At 36.5% G+C, this 24,970-nt stretch overlaps 3 protein-coding genes across 4 annotated transcripts; 2 read left to right on the top strand and 1 right to left on the bottom strand.

Moving 5' to 3' along the window:
- The first annotated feature begins 6,062 nt into the window (after positions 1-6,062).
- Positions 6,063-10,253, top strand: LOC149020362 (WRKY transcription factor 72A-like). The gene is given in 7 exon segments (XM_089146916.1): positions 6,063-6,220; positions 6,567-6,650; positions 7,194-7,265; positions 7,387-7,923; positions 8,014-8,127; positions 9,004-9,557; positions 9,559-10,253. Coding segments are annotated over 7 exon segments (1,824 nt in total). The 5' UTR covers positions 6,063-6,124; the 3' UTR covers positions 9,926-10,253.
- A 2,945-nt stretch (positions 10,254-13,198) lies between these two features.
- LOC149020361 (Cystathionine beta-synthase (CBS) protein) lies at positions 13,199-15,614 on the top strand. Its single transcript, XM_089148474.1, has 6 exons — positions 13,199-13,323; positions 13,581-13,752; positions 13,858-14,300; positions 14,526-14,792; positions 14,991-15,163; positions 15,334-15,614. The coding sequence occupies exons 2-6, from the start codon at positions 13,584-13,586 to the stop codon at positions 15,611-15,613; spliced, it is 1,332 nt and encodes a 443-aa protein (XP_089004600.1). The 5' UTR covers positions 13,199-13,323; positions 13,581-13,583; the 3' UTR covers position 15,614.
- Positions 15,615-15,816: 202 nt separating this feature from the next.
- LOC149020360 (Small GTP-binding protein) lies at positions 15,817-24,870 on the bottom strand. Of its 2 annotated transcripts, none has more exons than XM_089148473.1 (11): positions 22,618-24,266; positions 21,525-22,269; positions 19,739-19,895; positions 19,574-19,628; positions 18,829-18,896; positions 18,634-18,738; positions 18,471-18,542; positions 17,963-18,076; positions 17,321-17,461; positions 17,153-17,212; positions 15,817-16,265 (listed from the first exon to the last, which is right to left on the bottom strand). In XM_089148473.1, the coding sequence occupies exons 2-11, from the start codon at positions 22,222-22,224 to the stop codon at positions 16,100-16,102; spliced, it is 1,638 nt and encodes a 545-aa protein (XP_089004599.1). In that variant the 5' UTR covers positions 22,225-22,269; positions 22,618-24,266; the 3' UTR covers positions 15,817-16,099. The 2 variants fall into 2 exon arrangements, with proteins under 2 accessions (XP_089004599.1, XP_089004598.1); XM_089148472.1 differs by lacking the exon at positions 22,618-24,266 and adding an exon at positions 24,292-24,870 and having other exon boundaries at positions 15,818-16,265.
- Positions 24,871-24,970: the final 100 nt, after the last annotated feature.

Below are 24,970 nucleotides of genomic sequence, written 5' to 3'. Positions count from 1 at the left end.
TTTCTACAAGAAACCAAATCTTAGTTGAAGTTTTTAATAATAAATATGAATAGTACCAACTCTATTTTTTTTGGTATAAGTATCAACTCAATTCAATACTTGATCAAAAGCATTGACCTAATTTAGTAAACTAGGTGCAACTTGGGATAATTAAATAACATTTAGCAGCAATCTCAAGTTGTTCTCTAAAACAATTGAGATATAAAACCATGATCAGTATTATAATTTATATATATATACAAGTATGATGTATATCATACCTCATTTTTTTTCTTCTAATAGAATACCTCATGCTCTTAATCAAGACTAATTAAGAGAAAAAAATTGAGTAAACGGCACGTTAAAATAAAAGAGAACGTGATTTTCTTATTTATCAACATCACCTTGAAGGCATTTTCTATGTTCTTCATATACTTTTGATTTTTTACTTTTGTGTGAAGTTTTAAAATCTTTTTTATTTAATTTTATACTTAGCCTTTCTTAGAAGTTTTGCTTGTATATATCACCCAACGAAATAATTTTTGTTTAAAAAAACTTTATTATTTGTATTTTTCAATAATCTTGCGACATAGAATAAGAGGAGAAATAATTAACATAAATTTTTGAAGTCAAAAAGATGTTTCTATTTCTCTCCCTGCCTAGTGGATGTATAATTAATATGGGGATTGCTGTTGAAAGCTTACCTAATGTCACATGCATGGTACATTCAAAGTCTTAAACAAAGATGATATGAAGAGTCTAGGTGATTATTTCTTACACTTGTTTAATAAATTTATTTTCTCTCTAAATATAAAAACTAAACTAGTAACCCCACGATCATCCCCTCAACAAGCCCTTCAATGTTTTTCTAAAGAAAATAACCTTAATTTGTGATTTGTATATATTCGCAATTTCAACTCATCTAAGCACTTACTAGTTTCTGAAAACCCTAATTCATTGATCTTGCTTATTATCTAACTTAAGTGTTAGAGACGGTCACCAATCACCATGATTGGCTTGCTCTGACCTCTATGTATTTTCTAGACATAATTATATAAATTTAATTTGGTCTTTCGGATTAATGCAGGATCTAGCTAGCAATCCAACGAATTAATTAAAATTAAGAATTGTGTAGACATTTTAAATTAATTATGTATAAAAAAAATTATAAACAATTAACAAAGTTATGGTTGGTTTAGTAGCATCCATCGACCAAAGAGATTTAGTCAGAATTTTAATAAAGCTTTTCTTTCTCCCCGTTGAGTGGATGGGGTTGACATTTGAATCTAGAGAGAATATTCGTGATTTGATTATTGAATGAACTTAATGAGATGAACGTCAACCTAATGAAAAAAAACTCGAAATTATCTTTCAACATTTGGAGACCCATAATCTGACAGTCAGTCATTTTGAAGGATTCGAAATTTTGAGATTAACAGTAGCATTCATGATCTCTCAACAATTTGAATGAATGGATTTTAGTTTGATTTTTTACCCATGACACTGTTGTGAATTGAGTTGATTTTTTTTTTCTTCCATTGTTTTTCCCCGTAACCATAGAAGAAAGGTGTTTATCTAATGATCTCTGATCCCTCTGCAACTTAATAAAACAATAATCACCATTCCATGACACAAGCAGCACGCGAGTCTTATTAGAAAAAGGAGAAAATTAATTGTAATTAAAACAAGAATATACACTTGGATTCCTCGATATTTATATGGTATAAGTCATTGGTTTCGTCAAACTTTGAAAGTGCAATATTTAGATAAGCTTTATCAACAAGTCTGGTTGTTCCAAATTTTTTACTTTGTTCGACAAATCAAGATTCACATGCAACGGCAAGAGAAAGTCTTTTACAAGAATACAATTTGCAGACTCTATGACAACTTGAATCATGGACTTTTTTTTATTTTTTATTTTTATATAAGTCATCTTTAACATTTTCTCTTTTAATATTTAAGCTACCAACTGCTACTTAGTTGCAAAACCTCTTTTAGAGAACCATGCAAGAAAGCCATTTTGAAAACTGATTAATTTACAGTGTTTAAGGTCATCAACTAATTAATTGTGCAATCTGCAGAAGAGCTTACAAAATACTAAAAGAAAAAAAAAACGGAAACAAGCCAACCATATATATAAGCATGTTGTCAAGACTGATCAAGGTATGCTTAATTATTATTTTTCGATGTTATATTGAACTATAATAACCTAGAGTTAGGTCAAACCTAATTATAGAGTTTGAAAATTTCTTTTTCAGGACATATCCTTATTTTTTTGGGGAAATATCCTTGAAAAATGAAAATAATATGATATAATATAACTTATAATATGTAATTATTAATGCAAACTTGCCCAGAAAGAGAGGAACAGATCAAGTTAATAATTGTCATCTGGGTTCATAAGGATTATTTAGAATGCATCAATTTGGTTCATGGATTTGATGATCAGTTCACCTTTATAAAACAATCAAGGCATCCATTTGAGAGTTAATTGATTACTAGTCAAAACAGGGATCTAATTAATGATGCTCATGCTGGGTTAAATTAAGTTGGCGTGTTAATATAATTCAATTCAATGAGACTAAATTGATTACTAGTCAAACAGGGATCCAATTAATGATGCTCATGCTGGGTTAAATTAAGTTGGCGTGTTAGTATAATTCAATTCAATGACGTGGATTAAGCAAATTATGTTTTTCTCTATTTTTTTTTTGGGTAAGAAGATTCATTGAACTTAAAAGAATATAGAAATAAAAAATAAAAAAATAAAAGAAATACAGAAAAATAGATGCATGAAAATACAAGGTTCGGATAGAAAAATCTGAAACCAAGGATAGGAACTTGACCAAACTGTCATACATGCAATAGATAGAATTGTCTAGGCTAAGGTATGGGACAATCTCAACAAAACGTTAGAAATAAAGCTGTAAAAGCAATAGCAACAAATAAGCTCAAAAGATGCAAAATACGCATCTTCTATCACAAGTGCCCAAATAGTCGAAAACACGTCACAAAGGCGGAGACTGACACGTTGTAGGGGCGGAGATAAAACATGCCACAGTGATGGAGAGATAACACACCATAGGGGCGAAGAAGCTACAGCGTGAACCATTGTTGGATCTAGTTGGAAGTCAGAAGTGCAGGGAAGTTTCGCTGCTTGACATCGTGAGAAGAGCGAATGGGCTAGTGCTTTGGTAGCAGTGACTTTTCCTTTGCTGAATTTGTGGCCAGATGATGATCTTGCGGCTGGGGCTCTAGCAGAGGAAGTTGTAGGGGGCTGCGATGGTGGTGACCAGCAACATTATAAAGGCTACAACATAGGCTCGCAGCATCAAAACTTCAAGATACAAGAGATTTACTTCGAAATCTGGCATCTACAAGACATAGGGGAAAAGAAAAGTAAATCAGCAGAAAAAGGAGAAATGAGAAAGATTTCTGAGAAGTGAAGAGGAGGTAGGAGAAAGGAGAAAAAGGAAGAAGAAGAAGAAAAGGTGGAGAGAAGAGGCAGAGGAGGAAGAAGAAGAGGCCGAGAGGCAGAGAACCTTACCTGGGCCTTAGGGTTTCTCAGAGTGGCTAGGGTTTCTCAATACTCTCTGTTTCATTTTTTTTTTCTCTATTCAATTTTGAGAAATGTTTGAAATCCATATGAGTAGGTTTTGAAAGTTCCCAAGTCAGATTTCTTGTTTGGAGAATATTAGCATTGACTGTTCAAATATATATGGTAGCTAGGCTCCAATTGGCTCCAATTGAAATTTTCTCAACAAGATGGAATTTATATTATACAAGAAAGATAACTTTTGATATTTGCATTTTCTGAGAAAGTAAACTCTATCTAGCTAATAAGAAGATCAATTTTCTTAGGACTTCTGATCTGTTTGTTTCTGGATTGACCATGCATGACCGCCAATTAGAGGTAGAAATGTAAGAAATTGATTTGCTGAAGTGCATGATTCTTTCTTTCACTTGGTATATTTGGGTTGAATGAAAGGTATCGGGATTTTAATTCTAAGGCATCATTTGTTTGTTGAATATGAAGTGGGATAAGAAATAAATAAACTTTTCCATAAAACTTGAAATATGACTTGTTTGGTTTAATGGGATAAGAAAGTTGGCAGACAAATTTCTTACATTAAGAAAACTTATCTGTTAATGTGGCATGTTATTTTTCTCACCTTATCCCTTTTTAAAGTCTCATATATTTTGTAAAATTATATGAAAAAATGAGAGATTCAATAAAAGTACGTAGGACTCGTATTTAAAATTTTTCTACAAAATAATTTCCTTTCTTTACCTATTCCTTCACCCCACTAACATATGTATCCCACATCTTTATTTTTCCTATCCTTTTTTTTTTCCCTACCCCTTATTGCAAACAAACAAAAAGTAAACAATTTAGTTAAAACATATGGTGTTTAACTTCAACTACAATATGATGAATACTGAAATAGAAAACTGAGGGAGGGAGTTTCAGTAAAATGATTTTTTAAAGTAACTTGTGGTTGATGTATCCAATTAAGACTTAAGAAAAGGAAAATTTTATAAGATAGTAACACCAAGCAATCACGAACAGAAGTAAAACAAATCCTTTCAAGGAATACTAAGATGTTAACATGGTTCAAACAACAACTTAATATTCTATGTCAATTGATGAAGAAGAAAGAATAACTTTTATTATACATGAAAAACCAACACCTCTCAGTAAAAATGTAGTTGGTTCAATCTTTGCTGACGGCATATGTAATAGTTACAAAACTCTTAAGCAAAAATGTTCAATTCTTACAAAATAAATGCTAGAAAATCATGAATAGAAATGGAAACAAATTGAAACAGCATGCACTAACGTGATTCACAGACCAATGATATAATATATGTTCTACGCCCTTGAGCAAAGAAAAACAACTTCACCATGCACAAAAGAAGACTACACTGAAGATCCCTCAAGAGTCAAGACTGCCATAATCATGTTACAATACTCTCAATAGCTCAAACAACAAAGCATAAGATACACATATAGAATTTCAATAGCCCAAACCCTTCATTTCCATCACAGGCTTCAGAAAATGGATCATTTGTCGCCCTGCAAAGCATATTACTCCATTACTATAAGTTAATCTCCAATGCACAAAAGTTGATGCAATCACACGTAACGATATATGATATAAAATATTGAACAATTAAAAGAGGCATGAACAAGAAAACTTGAGAACACCAACACTGATACCATCAGCCTGTTTCCCTCCCTAAAACATGTTAACAACATTAATTCATATAATATTATTATTCAACAGATTATAAATTCTTTTCAATTCCAACTATAGATGTGTTGAGTAACCCGACATAACTTTAATATGTATAATTAATATAAATATATGATAATATATACGAAATACAAACAAAAATATATATATGAAATACCAAACCACATGGATTAAGTCATCAACCAGCTGGGTTTCACCTTGAACATTTGAACCCAAAAAATCTGTGAAGTGATCATCCAAAATATTTTACAGACATACCCGTATAACAATTGGGGTGGTGGGGTGGTGATGAAGATTATGAAGTCAATGGTAACGAAAACTCAAACCCTAATATTGAAAACCCACTTTGACCGGTATCTTTGGAATCATTAATTAGTGTGAAACAGGAAAGACGGCACTAGATTCTAATCATAGACAACCGGAACCAGGCAACTCAAATACGTCGGCGGCAGCAGCTTTGACAGGTAAACCGGTTTCCTTGTGACTTTCCGTCATCTCTCTCTCTCTCTCTCTCTCTCATTTTGCTTGGTTGCAGACAGAAAAGACCTTCCTATGTGTATTTTATATATATATTTCTCAAGCGTTGAAGTTGAATTCTTCTTCTCTTTTTCTTCATTTATTTCTGTTTATTTGAAGAAGGAAAGAATAAAATAAAGGAAAGAGTAATTGGTTTGCTTATCAAAATGAATTTGTTCGGGGTGTTTTTATATATATATATATATGAGTGTGGATGTGTAATGGATTAAAGATATATGCCCACTTGTGTTTTCTGAATTTGTTTTAAAATCCAAGTCAGAAACTAAAGAGGCAACCCTTATAAGTACACAATATAATGGGGATCTCAAGCAAAAGTTAGAGAAGAACAAACAAGAGATCTTACAAGAAAGATGGAGTCTAAGTTGAAAAGACCCCTTGTGGTTAAGGAAGCTGGAAGAAGACTGAAATCTAGTTTTGATGGTGAAAACTCAGGAGAATCTAGAAAGGTAAAGCTTGTCTGTTTTCCATGTTCTGTGGGTTCTCTGATTTCTCTTCTTCCAACTTCATATGAACCAATGAACTAGTTTTTGCAGATTAAACTCTCCTGGCCTTCTCCCTTCTACCAAGTTCACATATATGAACCAATAAACTGGTTTTTGCAGATTGAATTCTCCCTTCGACCTTCAAGATTAATTTTTTCCCCTTCAACCCTTCTTCCCTACAAATTTATTTGTTTCAGGAGATATTTCAATCTTCCAGAAACAATATTGAGTTCTTCAGTGATGACCATAATTTTTACACAATCAGAGTTGGATAAAAGCTCAACTAATTCTGTAATCTAATGCGTTTCAGGACGGAAATGGACGACAAACCCATGACGACATCAGTTCAAAGCCATCTTCACCTAATCAAAAGGATACAACCATGAACAAACAGGTGAGCAGCCTAAAATTTACAAATCAGAACGTAATCAGGTTCCCTTTATTCATTTAGTTCATCAACTTGCTAGTTCCTTCCAAGTCAAGGATTTCAAGTCTATTCTTCAGTCTCCAAATTGTTATTTGTTCTTTGATATGCTCCTTTCTTTTGTTCTGGTATCAAAATTTAGGTCGCCGAAATTTTTTACCTTTTATAGAAATAGTTAAATGAAGAAATTTCCAGAAATTTGCATTTAGAGAGGATAGATCCAAAGTTCAAAGCATTGATTTACGGTCCCCACGAATAGAAATCATTAATGAATGCAAGTTCATGGTCATCTATCTTTTGGGTATTGGTCCAAAATGGCATCTTTTTCTCTTTGTTGACCAAAAAGATTGACTTTCATCCATGAATTTTGCCAGAAAGGCCCACAGTAGTCAATCTGGGCTGCCACCAATCGTGTCAGTTTGACACTTCTAAACCCGTTATGATTGTTAAATAGAGAAAACCTAGCAAAGTTGAGAACCTTAATCTGATAAACAATTAATGCTTCTTGGACAGATATCAGGAGTGATTGAAAGAGCATCTATGGACAGCACCACAAGAGCCTCATCTGCAATAAAAACCGAACAGGTAATTAAGAATTCGCTTCATTTGTTTGTTCAAGAAATATACTATTATACCTATCAGAAAGAAAAATTTTCTCTAAGTCCTCTTAAAATTTCTGAATCTGTTTTTGCTGATTTAATTATAGGCGGATCTGCTTGAATCTGCCAGGGCTGAAATGGGCAAAGTGAAAGAAGAGAATGAAATATTGAAGAAGACTTTAGCACAAATTATGAAGGATTACCAATCTCTGCAGATGCATCTCACGAACATGGCTCAACAAGAAGAAACCAAGAAACCTATGCATACATCTGATGCCAACCAAGAAATGGAAGAACCAGATTTTTCACTTTGCCTTGGAAGGAATTCAAGTGAACCTAAGAAAGATGAGAAGAATAGCAACTCTAGCAAAGATAAAGAAGATGATCAGGATTTAAAACAAGGCCTGGCTCTGCGGTTGGACTGCAAGTTTGAAGGTTCTTCGAACCTCGGTTCAAATGAACTAACATCGACGAACCCCAGCCCTGAAACTAGCATTGAAGAACCTAAGGAAGAAGAAGCTGGAGAAACATGGCCACCCAGTAAAATTCTTAAAACTATGAGAAGTGGAGAAGATGAAGCTTCACAGCTGAACAATGTGAAGAAAGCAAGAGTTTCTGTCAGAGCAAGATGTGACACCCCCACGGTTAGTATCAAAATGAGTCATTCGGAGTATGTTAAATGGGTTAATCTTTGAAGAAGGAGACACTAATATATGTTGTTTGTGAATCTATAGATGAACGATGGCTGCCAGTGGAGGAAATACGGGCAGAAAATTGCGAAAGGCAACCCATGCCCTCGAGCATACTACAGATGCACGGTTGCACCTGCATGCCCAGTGAGAAAGCAGGTAATATATCTCATCGATCCACTTGATTTCGGCAAGACCTAAAGCCCCTATGCATCAAAGGCTCCCTAAGATGGCATTCAGAGAAACCATAATTTATTGGCTATGATCTATGTCTTGTGTTCGTCACTTACACATACAAGTGGGCTTAAGATTTAACATCGTGAGAGAAGAGTGATGGTGAATTGTGTTTCAGGATTTCTATGAATTTGTCAATTACCTTAAAAGTTCATTATTGACGATAATTTTTCTACCAATCCGATGTCTTTGCTGTTAAAAATTTTCTTCAATTTTTTATTTTATTATTATTATTATTTTTTGAGGGGCTGGGGGGAGAAGGAAGGGAAAATGCTGATATTTCATACATGAAAAGAGGGCTAAAGAAGTCTCTCTAAAAATTATAAGAAAATCGAGAGAAGAGAAGGATGGCAATTAGTGTTGGGATTTTACACTTGGAAAGAAGGTCAGACGAATATAAAGAAATTTCAAAAAATCAGGTGGGACTACCTGGCCCTCGAAAGCTCCGCCCCTACAACTGGGTTGACTCTAGAAAGCCCTTAAAAAATCTATTAAGGGTTAGGCTTAGATTTTTATTTTTATTTATTTATTTATTTATTTATTATTATTTTTAATATATGTAATTTTGTTGAGCCACATAAATCTTTGTATTTTCTTTTGGGTTGATAAATACTCTTTTGGGTTTTTGTATTTTCAAATATCCTCTTAGATCCCTTTTCATTGGCTGCTAGTAGGTGTGGTAGGAACATTTTTACTACCGAGCTAGCAGCAATATTCACATTTTGAATTTAGTTCTTCCTTGCTTGGAATATGATTGACTGTCATCACTAACCTTTCATTGTTTGTTTCGAATATTTTCAGGTACAAAGATGTGCAGAGGACATGTCTATCTTGATCACTACCTACGAAGGATCCCACAACCACCCTCTACCCATTTCAGCCACAGCCATGGCTTCAACTACATCTGCAGCTGCTTCCATGCTCATGTCTGGTTCATCAAACTCTGGGTCATCAGCACTTGGTCCATCAGCTACCAACACTATCTCTGCTAACGACCATGGACTTAGCTTCTCAGATATCTCAAGATCAAGGCAGTTCTACCTACCCAACTCCACAATTTCATCTTCGCCATCATACCCAACCATCACTCTCGACCTTACTGCACCACCACCATCTTCCTCCACCTCTTCCTCATCACAATTAAACAGGTTAAATTCAAGTTTCCAAACCAATATCCCAAGATATTCAACAAGTTTCAATTTTTCTTCCACTGAATCCAGTGCCCTACCAACACCCTGGGGCAATGGTTACCTAAGCTATGGCAATCAAACCTACAACAGAAACCAAATTGGGTCTTTAGCTCTGGGAAGACAACCTCAAGAACATTTCTACCAGCCTTATATGCAAAAGAAGCAATCCAATAACAACTACTCCACAACAATCTTTATCTGAGACAATTGCAGCTGCAACCAAGGTTATCACATCAGACCCAAGCTTCAGATCAGTGCTAGAAGCTGCAATCACATCTATAGTAAACAAAAGTGGTAATGGAGATCAGGGTTTATGCCAGAACTTGAAAAGGAGTGATGAGCAATTAACTACGACCATTTCTCCCTTCTCATCAACTGCAAATGGGAATGCTTGTGCATCGAGCTACTTGAGTACTAGATCATCTTCCAATACTCACCAAGGAAGTTTGATGTTCCTTCCACCTCCATTACCATATTCCACCTCATCTAAGAGTCCTCCCTCTCCAGCTGATAATAAAGACCACATCAAATAATGGGCTCTTTCCGCCTCCATTAATACATTTTCTCGTGTAGTACTTTTAGGTTTTCTTTTTTTCTTTTTCTTTCATAGTGTATGTGCTGATTCTTTGTGGATAACATATATGGGTTTTAAGGAATAGATTGACTAGGTTTTGAAGCCTGTGAAAGCTCTTTTGATCAGTAGATTTAATCTTTTTCTTAGCCTAGCAGGCAGGCTGTAGTCATAGTATGATTTTTTTTTTCTTGGTAGAATATTCAAAGTATGAAACCATGTATGATAAGGATGTTTTTGTACAAACTAGTGGATGGATCAATTAATAGAAATTTCCTGTATTTTAAATTTATTTGTGGAAATTTAATTTTAGTAACAAGTAATGAGAGAGTGATCGTGCCTCGTCGTCTAAGAAATTTATGTAAGTTCCACATTAAGTGATTATAATCTAATCTTTGGTTATTATCTAATCTCACGTTGTATACTTTAAATAATACTAGGAAGATGTGCGAACAACATATGAGAAAATGCATCAATTAGGTGTGAAAAAATAGTATCATTAGTAGGAAGATAGCAAGATTGTTTTATTTTAAGAAATTGAGACAGGACAAAAGTGATGACCTTGTCATAGTAGTTTAAGGGACGTTTTCTTCATAATCTTATCTCCTAGGTTCGAAAAATGCCTTAATTCGTTGAATTTTAATAGTCCAAAGTTCTGATCAACATCTCTTAACATTCAAAATTGCTTTCGCTTTCAATGCATACCAGTCTTTAATTATAAATGTAGGATGTTTGACTCGATGCCCAACTAGGCCGTCATCAATTCAAACTAACAAAAGCATTACTCCGATGCAAATGTGCGAAAAGAGAATCTCCTGTAAAATATTCTATCCGCATGAAATGTTTAATGTTAAAACAAAATAGAAGAAAAGTACTAAATAATACAAACCCATACAAGATGGTGATCATATAGTGACACCATTGCCAAAAAAAAATAATAATAATAATTTAATTAAAATAGAGCGTTGGTTACGTGGCTATATGATTCATGTACTGGGACACAAGATTATGCGAAATTATCATCACATACCAAGAAGTCTAAACTGAATTCCATATTAATACCTTCATGTGGGTTCTCATTGTCTTCTCATATAAAAATATAAATTCTCCAGGCACAAAATGGAGGTATTAAGAAAGTTATTTACAAAGAAGGGTGGATGGGTAGTGACACACATGATTTAAACTAAATTTCTTTGCTCCCTTAGCCAAATAATCAGCTTAGATGACCTACTTATAAGACAAAACTGAACCATTTTGAACCGAATTTGACCTACTGATATAAGAATCATGCAACCAGACAACAATCTTTTTATTATTATTATTTTCTATGGCAGTATACATGACCAAGTCTCTGGTAGTTGATCTCTTACCTTCTATTTAATTGTTGCCAATATCTACATCAGCCCTCTTCATTTATATATTGGATCTGACACCATTTGATATTTTGAGAAATATTCAAAGAAAATTAATTAAGTAAACGTCATGGTAAAACTAAAAGAGCTCAATCTCATCCTCTAATTCAATTGGTTTGGATAGTCAATGGGTGACTTACAGCTTTTGAAGAATAAGATTAATGATTGATTAAGACTTTCTTTCATTTAAAGATAAATGCTTAGAACCAAAGGTTCAAGAATAATAAATGATTAAAATTATTATATTAAATTAGTTAATGAGGTAAACCTCGGATATTGAATGGTGTTGACAAATCAACTCTTATCGGTGGTCTAAGAAAGCATCATCAACCTTATCATGCCTCGAATAGATAGAAATATCTAAGTTATAAGTCAAAATAGTATATGTTCATCTTTTTTTCTTCTTCTAACAGTTCGGCCATATTCCAATCCAGTTGAGGGTGTAGCATGTTAGCTTCTTTAATATATTAATTTTGGACAATTTTGAATGAAGATAGCTTTATTAATATAATAAAAAAATATAAGAATACAAACGGTAGTATTTCTTCCCATTGACGTCATTTCTTTATGATATGATTAATTATTTGTTTAAAATAAATTTTAATTTAATCTCAAGTCTTTTACTTGTATTTTAACTTTAATTAAGTTCAAGTTTATAGAAAATTAAGAATTACTATGAGACATATGGATATATACAAAAAGATCTCTTTACGTAACAAAGATTTTTAAAATAGACTACAAAGTTGATTTGTCTTTTGTTGATGACTGCAATAGTTCAATGCTGATGAAGCATTGGAATGTTTCTCACGTCTTTCACTATAGTGCATGCATTTTACAGCATTCAAAGACACATCATGAAAAAAAATTATCATTTCACTGGAAAGAAAACTCAGTATTTTTTTGAATTTTTTATAACTTTTAAATTTAAAATAAAGATTCTTAAAAGAAAATGAGAATCGTTTATCATAAATTCCAAAAAAATCAACATCCATAGGCACACTTTATTGAGAGATAAAAAATTAAAAAAAGAAAAATCCCCTCATACATATAAATTTCAAGAAGGAAAAAAAAATCTAGATTAAGGTGCAAACCGCTCTATTTTCTCTGAGAAAATCTTAAGCTTAAATCTCTCAGGCCCATTTTTCATGTAGACCAACTAAACTTCTGGCCCATATAAAAGCCCACAGTATATAGACCGGAAAGGCCGGATAAGAAATGAGAGACATGGTACCTTGTGCGGTTGGCCCACGTGCAGGCCACGATCGACACAGCAACAGGGCCGGGCTGGGTTGGGCTTTTGCAATCCCAAGCCCAGCCAGCCCTATATATTTTCATATAAGCCCATTTCCGTCTTGTCCCTAATTCGGGGTCAAGGATTATTGTCCCTAACCCTAAGCCCTACAGGGCCAAGCCAAACTCATTCCCACCTTGATTGGCCCTATCCTTATTCCTATTTCTAATTTATTTAGATCAAACATCAGGGATAAAATTAGGGTCAGGATTACGCCCGAAATCAAGGCTTGGGTCAAGGCCAAAAATTAGGGACGAGTCGGGACCCGCCCTTGGTCCTAGTCAGGGCCAGAATCTTTTGTCCCTAATGCACCCCCATGGCCAAAATCGTGAGCCCAAGCCCTCTTTGAGCTCAAGGCAGGCTTAGGGCGGGTTAGGCCGGCGGGGCCAAAATTGCACCCTAACTGGATAGAATGGGCGACAACTCGGCCGCATGGCCCGGATCCGAGTCGATGTTTTGAAACTTCGGCGCGCATACCACGTGCTGTTAGAAGAAACTGGGTGCGCGGAGAAGTTACTGTCATGCACTTACACGTGGCTTCCCGGAAGTCGAAGTCTCGATATACACCAGCTGATCTTCATGGTGGGTTAAGCAACCAAGAAATCGTCTTTGTTTTTGTTGAATCGACTGAAATTCTCAATATCTGGAAGAAAAAAGGTATGAAAGTCCCATCATTTTCAGTTCCACTGTTTCGTCGGTGAATCCCTCCAATTTCCGTTTTCGGTTGTAGTCGTTTTCGTCTACTTTGAGTTTTTGATGGGTAGATAGAAATTCATATAGAATGATGATCATGGTGATGGATCAAAGATTTCACTTGAGTTTTCTTACGCACATTGATGAACAGAGAATCATGGATCAGTTCAATAGTTGCACTTGACTTTCCTTTGAATTTAATGTATAAGGTAACTGTGTAGGTTATGGCACAAACGCAACCGGAACGGGAAAGTTCGAAACTTCCTAGCTGTGATGATTATTTTGAGACAATCCAATCCAGGAAGAAACTGCCCATTTCGTTACAGGAGTCTCTAACGGCTGCATTTGGAAAGATTCCTGTTTCATCCTTCCCAGAGGTTCCAGGGGGTAAAGGTGATTCACTAAATCCCTCTGCTTCTAATAATTACTATGTTGAGAATGAACCAGTTAGATCACTGTTCTGTTCGATTTGTAAACTGTTTCTTTAATTTCTTCTAGTGATCGAAATTTCGGGAGATACAACTATTGGTGATGCTGTCAAGATTTTATCTGAATGCAACATTCTGTCTGCTCCTGTGAGAAACCCAGATGCAGGGGATAGTCTTGATTGGAGGAATTATTATTTGGGAATTATAGACTATTCTGCTATCATTCTCTGGGTGCTAGAAACCGCAGATCTAGCTGCAGTTGCATTATCTGCAGGGTCTGCAACTGCCACTGGTGTAGGTGCTGGTGCTGTTGGGGCTCTTGGGGCAGTGGCTTTGGGGGCAACTGGTCCTTTGGCTGTTGCAGGGCTTACTGCTGCTGCTGTTGGGGCTGCAGTGGCTGGTGGTGTTGCTGCTGATAAGGGGATGGGAAAGGATGCTCCCACTGCTGCTGATTCTCTGGGAGAGGATTTCTATAAAGTTTTACTTCAAGAAGAACCCTTTAGATCAACAAAAGTAAGCAAGGAACCATTTTTAGAATGTTTTTACTGTCATTTCATCCTCATTTACAGATGTGCTTCACTGTAGGAGACTTGATAATACTAGGATCTGTATTGAAGAAAGCTAGCTTCTTCCATCCACAAGCCATTTTAAGCCTCGTCTTCTATGAATATATTCTAGTAAAGCTCTTCTTCTTGAAACTTAGTAATCTTACATTTGAGTTGATCTCTCTTGTTTCAGGTGAGCTCAGTTCTCAAATCCTTCCGTTGGGCACCTTTTGTTCCTGTTTCAACTCATAGTTCCATGTTGAGCGTGCTATTGCTGCTTTCAAAATACAGAATGAGGAATGTACCTGTAATTGAAAGTGGCAAACCATATATTAAGAATTTCATTACTCAGTCAGCAGTTGTACAGGGTCTCAAAGATTGCAAGGGAAGAGATTGGTTTGATTGCATATCTGGACGTCCAATATCTGATTTTGGACTCCCTTTCATGTCTCATAATGAGGTGAGAACTGTTTTCACACTATAACAGGTTCAAGCTCTAACCCTACCTAGTCCCCCTTATGTTCTTCAAACTCAAGGAAAGAAAGTGAACTCTCCACAATTTCTTCAAACTATTTCTTCATTTTGAATCCACCCAAGATGGTTGTAAAGAAATGTTGGGATGCAAAATAATTAGGATGGTTTCTATTATGATGGTCAGGTTATTGCTGTCCAGAGTGATGAGCTGATTCTGGAAGCTTTTAAGCGCATGAAAGACAACAAAATTGGTGGACTTCCTGTTGTTGAGGAACCTGAAAGGAAGATCGTGGGGAATGTTAGCATTAGAGACATAAGGCACCTGCTGCTCAAACCTGAACTTTTCTCCAATTTCAGGTACTCATTTCAGGGAATTAGTGGGATATGAAACAGTTTGTAATCATATTATAATGCTAAGTAGAAAGTTTTCCCATCAAAGAGTTAATCTTGTGGAGCCATCCATAGTCATCTGAAATCCCTCTATTGACCATTTCTATTGATTACCATTTTGCTTGCTTTTGCTGCAGGCAACTCACTGCAAAGGACTTCATTAAAACCCTGGCTTCAACACAAGTATCTAGGAACGTTGTTCCAGCAATAACGTGCAAGCCTGATGCTCTCCTTGGTAATGTGATTGACATTCTTGCTTCCAAATCTGTTCACAGGCTTTATGTGGTGGCTGCCGAGGGAGATACGGTTGTTGGCGTCATTACTCTCAGAGATGTGATTTCTTGCTTCATCTTTGAACCCCCTAACTACTTTGAGGATTACTTTGGGTTTTCTGCCAAAGAAATGCTGAAACAGTAACACTTGAAAGACAGGGAAAGGGGCCATGCTTCAGTTGTTTCATGAGCATTCCATACATCTAGTTTCTTTCAATCATAACAATCAGTTGCCTGAATGTTTCCTTAAACCATGTTCCCTCATTATCATCATCATCTCTGTTATCCTTTTTATATCTGTCCATTGTCCTCTAGAGTGGGATTGCTGGACTCTAATTCTGAAAGCATTATAGAGTCTTTGGCACAATAACGTTCTAAGATACAATAGCCTTTATGGAAACAATAAAGACAATGAATTTTGTGAATTCCACTGCTTAAACGAAAAGCAGGTCTTTGGCACGCTAATATTCTAAGACAATAGTCTTTATGAATTAGAATGATACACAAAAAGAATCAAGTTGCCGTAAATTAGCTCAGTTAAGAGAATAGGCAAATCCCTTGGATAGCTTAGCAAAAAAGACACTACTTAAAACAAAAAAAAAAAAAAAAAAAAAAAAAAGAAGAAAGACACTCAAGACACTTTTAAAAGCTCATGAAAAGCCTCCTGTGGTATATCGACAGACCCTACACGTTTCATGCGCTTTTTTCCTTCCTTCTGCTTCTCCAGCAGTTTCCTCTTCCGAGTAACATCACCACCATAGCACTTCGCAAGAACATTCTTCCTCATTGCTGATAACCTGGAAAACATAAGGAGCTCTGTCATAAACTCATAATCCCATTGTTGATGAGAGCAAGCAAACCCAGAATATAGGAAAACTAATCAACATAAGAATATCTATACTCTTATATTCCAAGTTTTGATTTTTTTACCCACTCTGTATTATCCATCGTCAACAATGTTTAATATGAAAATGGAGGACAATAATTATGTTCGCCCTCTGATATTTTCTTTTATTCATTTATTTTTGGTTGGGGGAAGGGGGGCGGGCCTTGTGCGGTGTTCTGTTGCCAATTGTTTACGCGAGGCAGAAATAAGGATGCTTCCACAGCAGATTATTAAAATTTAAGCACAAATTATTAAACAAGAGGCACAAAATTTTTGGGTCCACACTATGTAGAGAATAATGTTATGGTTATTGATTCACAAAGCAAGCCAACAAAAATTGCAGGAGCTAATTCACCATCACATTCAGCTTTGAAATAATATATCCAAATTATGCATAGAAAATAAGCAGAATTAAGTCTGAGCAACCATCTTGTAGACAGTGAAGACCATAAGCCAAACAAAAGAACCATAAATGTGAGGCAATTGCAGGGGGTGGTAAGACCCACCGGCTTGTGCATGATACTTGGGAGCAAAAGATTGATCATAACCATGAACTAAAGTGAGTTCTTTCAACACTGACGAGATCTGGGAAAGGTTTTAAAGACATCAATAGATCGTTGAAAGCAAAATCTGTCAAACAGCTCAGATTTGGTGTACATTTCCAAGGAAGTATTGCCATTAGAGGACCATGTTTACAATCTACAGAATGGTTCTAAGTTTCCTGCTGAACAACATAATTAAATCTAACGGAATGATAGAGCTTACTCAAAGCTTTTCCAGAAAAGTACATAGACTTACGTTTCCCTGGCAACAATTTTTGATCCAATAGCAGCTTGTATTGTTATCTCAAACATTTGCCTGTTTATCAAAACTATACCTCAGAAGAAATTATATTTCACCAAAATAATCTACCAAAGAGTAAGTGAAAAGGGTAAAGCTTCCACTTTGAATTGGAATCATGTTAACCTGTCAATAAATTTCTTCAGTTTGTCCACCAGCTCACGACCAACTCTCTGTGCCTTCTGATTGTGAACAATGGTGGCCATAGCATCAACTGGTTGTCCATTCAAGAGGATATCAAGTTTCACCAGATCAGAGACTAAATACCTGTTAAACATTACACTGATAAACTTAGTGTCCACTTGAGTTTTCACAAAAAATGACCACTGTCAGCAGATACGCAAATCTAAGCACACATCTGAACAGTATAGATGCATGGTCCTCCTCAATCTTCATTGGACACCACTAGTTAGTGCTGCCTCTGAAAATTAGTGTCTCCAGGAAACAAATGAATCAATTCTTTTCTACACATCAATCAGGAATACCACAAAGGAAATCTCTCTAACAGGTTTAACTAGTATCATGAAAACCCAGGGAAGTAACAAGGCATCACCTTCATCTCTATTAAAATTCAAACAGTATTATTCTTAGTTCAACCTAACTCATGTAACTTTGCAACTAATGGCCAAATGGAAGAACAACTACATTCATCTGGAGTAGCCCACTATTATCTTGCAGCTTGAGTCTTTGTAGCTTACAAATTGTGATATGTATGCATTGACCAGAGATCAGAGAGAGAGAGAGAGAGGGGGGGAGAGGGTCACTTACTCTGCATCCTCATAGTCGAAAGATGCATATCCTGATGTTATACTCTTCAATTCATTGTAGAAATCCACAACAATTTCTCTCAATGGTAGCCGATACTTCATGAAAGCTCGCTGACTGCATAACAAAATTCCAATAAGATCAAAAGAGAAGGGAGTGTTCTTGCTAAACAAAAACATCTGAAAAAAAGTTGTGTAAGCAAGGATCATGTTCCACCATTAAATTTGCTCCAACAGGCAATCTTCCAAATAAGAGATTAGATGACATCAACTTAACTCAACTCAGCCTAGACTTCATGACATTGAAATATCCCAAATAGCTGGTCTTTCTCAGTCAAGAACAAGGAATGTAATCCACAGAAAGATAAAGCAGGTGAGTGAAAGTGTGAAACCCATCAAATGGTGCATTAGGAACTCCATGTGTCACATCACAAGTATCCACAATTTTATGGAAATTGGTTCACCGTCTACGAATTTTGGAATTAAAAAAAGCATCAATTGTTAAGTTGTACCTATCAATAAATGAATACTCCAATTGCTCTCCTCTCCGTTCAGAGCAGAGGGTAATAACTGCTCCCACGTACCTTTAAGCACATAACAAATGAGGCATGAATAAATGAGTGCTTGCATATTGCTCTAAATGAGTATTCCAAAGACAAAGGTGAAAGAGCTTACTCACTAGGAAAAATCAAGGTGGCCAGAACGGTAGGCTCCCAGCATTTTGTTACACGTTTACCAGGATTGGAGGAGAGAGCAGCCGGATTCTGTACTTGCACTTTGCTAAGTGAAGGCCCAAGTTTGTAATGTTAAATGAAGCAGAATTCAGCCTTACCATTATGAAAGAGTAAGCAAAATTATACAATCACATACCTTCCATCTGAATATTCGAATATATAAGGTACAGTTGGGACAGTAGAAATGATACTGGCTCCATATTCCTGTCATTCCATAACATCAGCATTGAGATCAGTAGACAAGGAAAAAATATGGATCCCAAAGCCATAGGTTACGCGATCAAACTAATCAGAGTTATTAATGTCCATTAGATTATGATATGTCAGCTTTTACAACATTTAATATACTCCAGCCACATTCAGAGTCTCAGATCCCAAAACCTTGAACCACATAGAAATTAAAGAGCAGTTTGATTTTGAGCACTGTGAATTGATTTAGCAGTTGCACCCAGGGAGAAAAAAAAGAGGTCAACTGAGCCCAATGATGCTATCACAGATTTATTAACTGACACATAAGGGGTCATATGTCCTTAATTTTTGGATATTTCTTTGATTCACTTATAGTTGTAGGATTCAGAGTCGGGGGACCCTGGCTTTTTTAACTTGTGCTTCTGAAATATTGTATTGTCCATATCTTTTCATCAATAAATTGTTAATTATCCCCCCCAAAAAAAGATCCTAGGCATCAGTCACACAAAGGGACCAGGCTAATTAAGTGTTGAAAGTTGAAACCAAGAAGATCTTATGGGTCAAAAGCCGAAGTGACCACATGATTTAGCCAAGTAACATATTCTGACCACTCAGAAGACTGTTGGATAGCTACAATAATCCAATCATCTGAAAAGAATTATAAATTCAAATGCAAGAGCAAGAGTAGATACCTGTTCAAGTCGCTGATGAAAGACATCCATATGAAGCAAACCCAAGAAACCACACCTAAGAAGATATGCCAAAAAGCCTAATCAATCCTCAGCTCTTTCAAATGAAGACAGGTTGAAAATTTGAAAGAATAAAGGCTAGGTTCCCTACTAAGCAGCCAGGCGTACCTGAAACCCAGCCCAAGAGCTGTGCTACTCTCTTTAGTAACAGATACACTGGCATCATTGCATGTGAGTCTCTCTATTGCGTGGTTAAGAGCATCGAAATCAGATCCATCCGCAGGATAAAGACCAGAAAAAACCATATGTTTTGCAGGCTTGAAACCTGAGTCAAAAACAAACTCTTGCTCAGTTATGTTCATATACATGACACAACCTATGTTGCCCTGGTAAGTTGAGAGTACACATGCACAAGATAAAAAAGATATAAGAAAATTGATACACTAAAAGGACGCAAGTAGCAGGATGAAGAAGGAGGCCCAGCAAATATGATTAAGGTCCTAGCCAGTACCAGGCCCGTAGCAGTAGCCACAGCTCTGGTTTTCATAGTTAACAAGGCCAGCCTCTAGGCAGGCTTGTGTTGACCAAATAAAGTTCTTGCATGGCCTAGTGTGGGACCATATAGAAAGGTGAAGTTGAAAAAGATGGGAGCTGCCATGATCTTTGAGATTCTATTTATCTAGTACGTATTCCATGTATTGAACTTAGTTTATCTACTAGGCCAAGTAAGACTTTCAATTTCCAAGTACTTATTTTCCATGTTTAGTTTATTTTTTATAAAACTTGCTTGGCAGCCACCCCACTCCCAATACCATAAGGAGTTTCAATTTCCGTAAAGTTCTTGTGCTCGTTATAAATACAGTCGAAGGGCCACAAGAGCCCACAATTTTGATTGAAGCTATTTCTTGCTCTATGTGAGGGGTGAGTTGTGATCTTGTCCTAACCTAGGTGGTGAAGCCTAGGAGGGAGAGTAGTGAATGCGGTGATTCATCAACCTAGGTTGTGAAACAACTGCAGGCTGCAGGTGGTGAAACATGTTGGTCATTTCTTCCTACTCTCTTCCTATTCTCCCTTGTGTTTCCCCTCTCATTCCTTAAGAAAAAAAAACACAGCCTTATCCCAACATAACAGGGTCAGCTATATGGGTCCAAACAAAACAAAATATATAAACAAGAAGGTGAATCCAACATAAGAGAAGGATGGGAAATGAAACAAGCAATGAAAAACAGACACCAGCAAAAGAAAAATGAAAGCTGAGGGGAAGAGGCAGAGCAGCAAAACAGAGTTCTGCTAAATTGGATCCATACTAATAAAAATTGAAAAGAAAAAACAGACCCCTAGGTTCATCTGACTGAAGGACCCCTGCCATTAGACCTCCACTGGTTATCGTTGAGTCCCTCGAAAGAGTCCACTGTCCAAGCTTAAATTTTAAGTTCATTCTGGACTTGGAACAGAGCATACCCTTTCAACACTTGAAAATGCAGACACTTGATCATATGCCAAGAAAATAAATTTTGGAATCCAGTTCCAATGTACTAATATAACACAATACATTAACCGTATGCAAGAAAAAAGCTGGGATGGTTCAACCTCTATCAATGAGATGCCAGGCAAGGAGTGCAACTCTTTTATTATGTAATGGATTTGATTAAAATAACTTCAGATCTCCTGAGTCTCCCACTCTGGTCAAGGAAACCATAGGTAATGCAATAGGAATTTTATTTGGTGAAAAATAAACATCAAGTGGAAGCATGTTAAAAAGTCAAGGGAAAAGACAAATAGCAAAGCCAATGATAGGTTACTTCCTAAGCTCCCACTGCTTCAACTGCTCAACCCTTTCAGTCTTGTCTTAAAGAAAAAAAATTGATCATATATCCACGTCCTAAATCACAAACAAACCTTGATCCTTATAATTAAACCCTCAAAAGCAGTTAAAAATTAGTAACAGAAATACCTGAAAGAGGCTCTACAACAGTTCGAGTGTGAAAAAGAGTATCTCCAACGCGTGCTTCTTTGGTCGAGCGCATACCAGTAACAACATACCCCACTTGTCCAGTTAGAAGCACCCCAGTAGGTGTGAGCTCTGGATGCATAATCCCAACATCGAGTACTTCATAAACTTGGCCAGTTGCTGCTGACGAAATCTTATCCCCTTTACGCAAAGCACCATCAACAACTGCAACATGGCAGATTACTCCCTTGTATTCATCATAATAAGAATCCAGTAAAAGCATTCTTAGAGGTAAACTACTCTTCCCAGGAGGTGGAGGAATCCGCTCTATGACAGCAGGAAGGGCATACTCAAGGCCTTGACCAGTTTTTGCAGAAGTCAAAAGGGCAGCTTCAGGGTCAAGATCAAACATGGATTTCAGCTGAGCCTTAATCCGATCAGGGTCAGCAGTTGGTTGGTCAATTTTATTTATAACAGGAATTATCGCCAGGTTAGACTCAAAAGCAAGATAGAAATTAGCAACTGTCTGAGCCTGAACACCTTGTGCAGCATCAACAACCAAAAGAGCACCCTGGCAAGCTGCAAGAGATCTTGATACTTCATAACTAAAATCTACATGACCAGGTGTGTCAATTAGGTTTAGTAAGAATGAATCTTGTGAATCAGTATTGAGAGGAGATTGAGAATTATGCCTATAGAACATTGTAGCAGTCTGAGCTTTAACTGTGATTCCCCTTTCTCTCTCTACCTTCAAGTGTTAGAAGATAAACCAAGAGTCATTGTCTAAGCAAGTAATTGAGATGAGATAGAGAAAACAAGAAATTAAGCAAAGATGATTTAATGCATCAAAAGAGAAAAAATTATAACTCATAAACTCTCTGATAAAATAATGCAGTGCAGATTACAATGTTGAGACAGGTAGTGGCAACTGGCAAGATTAGGCAGGATATAAATATATAAGAAATTTTTTGAAAAAACTTAATTAAGTGCACCAACAGTCAAGGATAAGGGAAGTTAACTAAGATGACTCAGATATGCAGAACAAAGATCACTAACGAAGGGTAAAAACAAAAGTAATAGAAGGCATGAAGATGACCTGGATTTGAGGGATGAGGAAGAACACGAGTTCTTATGAGTTAACAGTTCCTAGTCCTACAACCAATGTTAAAGACAGTGAATTAATGGAACAAGGACATTAGTTATTTTAAGTAAGACTTTGAGAAAGACGATAATTGGGTAAGGGTGCTAATTACAGTGTCTGGCATCAGTGCAAAAAGGAATGGAGATGAGAATTTAGTCGGAATATGTGAAAGGAAACATTCTAGGTTGTGGATGGTTAAACAAAACAATGTGAGCAAGAAGAAAAGGAAAAGTTATACAACAATAGGAATGATGGCTTTAACAGATTTTCTTTATCATAACAAAATAATGGATTCACTGCCTCTTAATGTTTCAGTGGATTCAATAAAAAATAAATTAAACAAAAAGAAAAAGAAACCAAAAGGAACCCACCCCCACCCCAAATAAAATAAATAAATAACGATGAAAACTATGACTGGCAGACAGGTTCCTGGTTTTCTATGGAATAAATTGCGACGTGCAAGGACTTTGTGCAGCTGACACTGGCTGGTAACCTTTCATATGATGCCTAATGCATTAAATTGAACAGATGAATGTTCACATAATTTTTGCATCACAGAGAAAATATCTGAGATATATATACATATATATATATATAGGCCTTTTTGGAGTTTAATGGGTATTTCTTCAAGACACATGAATGCAAACTACATCTTACTTCCAAAATTTTATCCACCCTGGGATAAAATTTATGGAGAATGGTGTTTTTCGCCATTCAAGGTGCAAGGTGAGATGATGGTGTGAGAGCTTTTGGCCATTTAAGGAATAAGGAAGGGAGTAAAGGGGCACAAGAATACTTGAGTAAATTAAGAAACACTTGTAATAAATTTCTTTGGGCATGTGGGTCTGGAGAATTGCAATTGAAGATCGAAGAACAAAATATGCTGGCTACTTCTGTTTTCTCTAAATTATATCTAGGTAAAAGCATACGGGTATACAAGATGGCACCTCCAGGAAATCTACATTGCCTCCATACACAAAACAGGAAGTTTGTTGCTCAACATGGAAATTGAAATGGGTTATCTGCCAAAGCAGAATTTGTTTGAAAAAAAGATGAAAACGTCCTGTTGCACAGTTCTGTATAGAGACAAATGCCTATGAATACATATCACAGGAGGCTTGAACTTCTACATCCTTACTCTACTTACAGTCCCATCGATGAACTCCTTCCCCTTCCTAATTTTTCTGAAAGAAATATTCATTGGCCGGAGCTGAATCACTGAATTCCTATTCGTGTAACTTAAAACTTAACTGATGATACCTTAAAACTTAAGGCTGCAAAAATTGACAACAATTATAATCATTACACTGCCAAAAAGACAATGGACGCCACAGTTTTTCTTAGATATTTTCAGTTAGTCCTTCTAACTAATAGATGAACGACTTGACGTTGACGTAATTTTACACTTACTATCACATGATGAAACTATCAAAATACATTCAAATGACCAATTCAATTGTGGAAAGGGAAAAAAAACAGCACTTGAAGCAAAAATAAAATCAAACATAAATTTTAGCACCTGTCCATTTCATTTGGATACGAGGGAAACATCATATTCAAATCTCTTGGGTTCCAGCTCGACCTAGAAATCAGTTTTTTAGGGGCGGGTGTGTGGAAGAGAGGCTGTACCTGCAATTTATCGAGGTACTGCGGCTGACCGTGGCCTCTCTTAATCGTGCCTGTGAGCTCCAAAAGACGATCAGCGAGGGTCGACTTCCCATGATCAACGTGAGCAATGATAGAAAAATTCCGAATTTTTTCAGAAGGATACTGATTCAAATCCACGTTATTTTCTCTGGAAGTTCGGCGGGGATTAGAACAGAAGGGACGCCAACAACCTACATGGCGCCTATCCAACTTAGACCCATCGAAATAACCTCCAGGTGTATCCGAAAATGGACAACATGCAAAGGAACGACATAACAAGGACGAAAGCGCTGGTGGTCGCAGTGTTCTAGAAACCCGATTCAAATAACCCATCTGTTGATCTCCAAGAGCCACTACTCAGGTGAAGATTTAGGGTTTCCGTGGGGTCGCATTTGGAAAGTTTAAGAAGAAAGCTTTCGGGCTAATAGGATGCTCAGATGAACAATGGGGTGCAAATAGAGATATATCTCCATTGATGTTACCCTGAAGTCTCGATGCTCAAACCATCTCTCATCGCAGTCTCGCAGACGACACGATGCATCGAGGTTTGCAAAGGCTCTGGAGTCTGGACCGGCTTTCGAGTTCTCCATTTGGACCGGAACGTTCTCCATGTACAAAACCCGGTTCGGCTCCGCGTCCTTCCGACGCTAGGTCGAAACAG

This window comes from Hakea prostrata, chromosome 3 (genome assembly GCF_041222555.1).
Source record: "Hakea prostrata isolate BN-2017 chromosome 3, UWA_Hpros_2, whole genome shotgun sequence".
NCBI classification, from domain to species: Eukaryota; Viridiplantae; Streptophyta; class Magnoliopsida; order Proteales; family Proteaceae; genus Hakea; species Hakea prostrata.
The sequence above is the reverse complement of the archived record's forward strand: the minus strand, read 5'-3'. Positions and strand labels throughout refer to the sequence as shown.

Coding starts and splice junctions, on each gene's coding strand:
- LOC149020361 (XM_089148474.1), top strand. CDS start 13,584: ATGGCACAAACGCAACCGGAACGGGAAAGTTCGAAACTTCCTAGCTGT. Junction 14,793..14,990: donor CTTTCATGTCTCATAATGAG/GTGAGAACTGTT, acceptor TATGATGGTCAG/GTTATTGCTGTCCAGAGTGA. Junction 15,164..15,333: donor GAACTTTTCTCCAATTTCAG/GTACTCATTTCA, acceptor CTTTTGCTGCAG/GCAACTCACTGCAAAGGACT.
- LOC149020360 (XM_089148472.1), bottom strand. CDS start 24,642: ATGGGTTATTTGAATCGGGTTTCTAGAACACTGCGACCACCAGCGCTT. Junction 19,896..21,524: donor TGTTGTAGAGCCTCTTTCAG/GTATTTCTGTTA, acceptor TTTTTGACTCAG/GTTTCAAGCCTGCAAAACAT. Junction 18,739..18,828: donor TTCGAATATTCAGATGGAAG/GTATGTGATTGT, acceptor GCCTTCACTTAG/CAAAGTGCAAGTACAGAATC.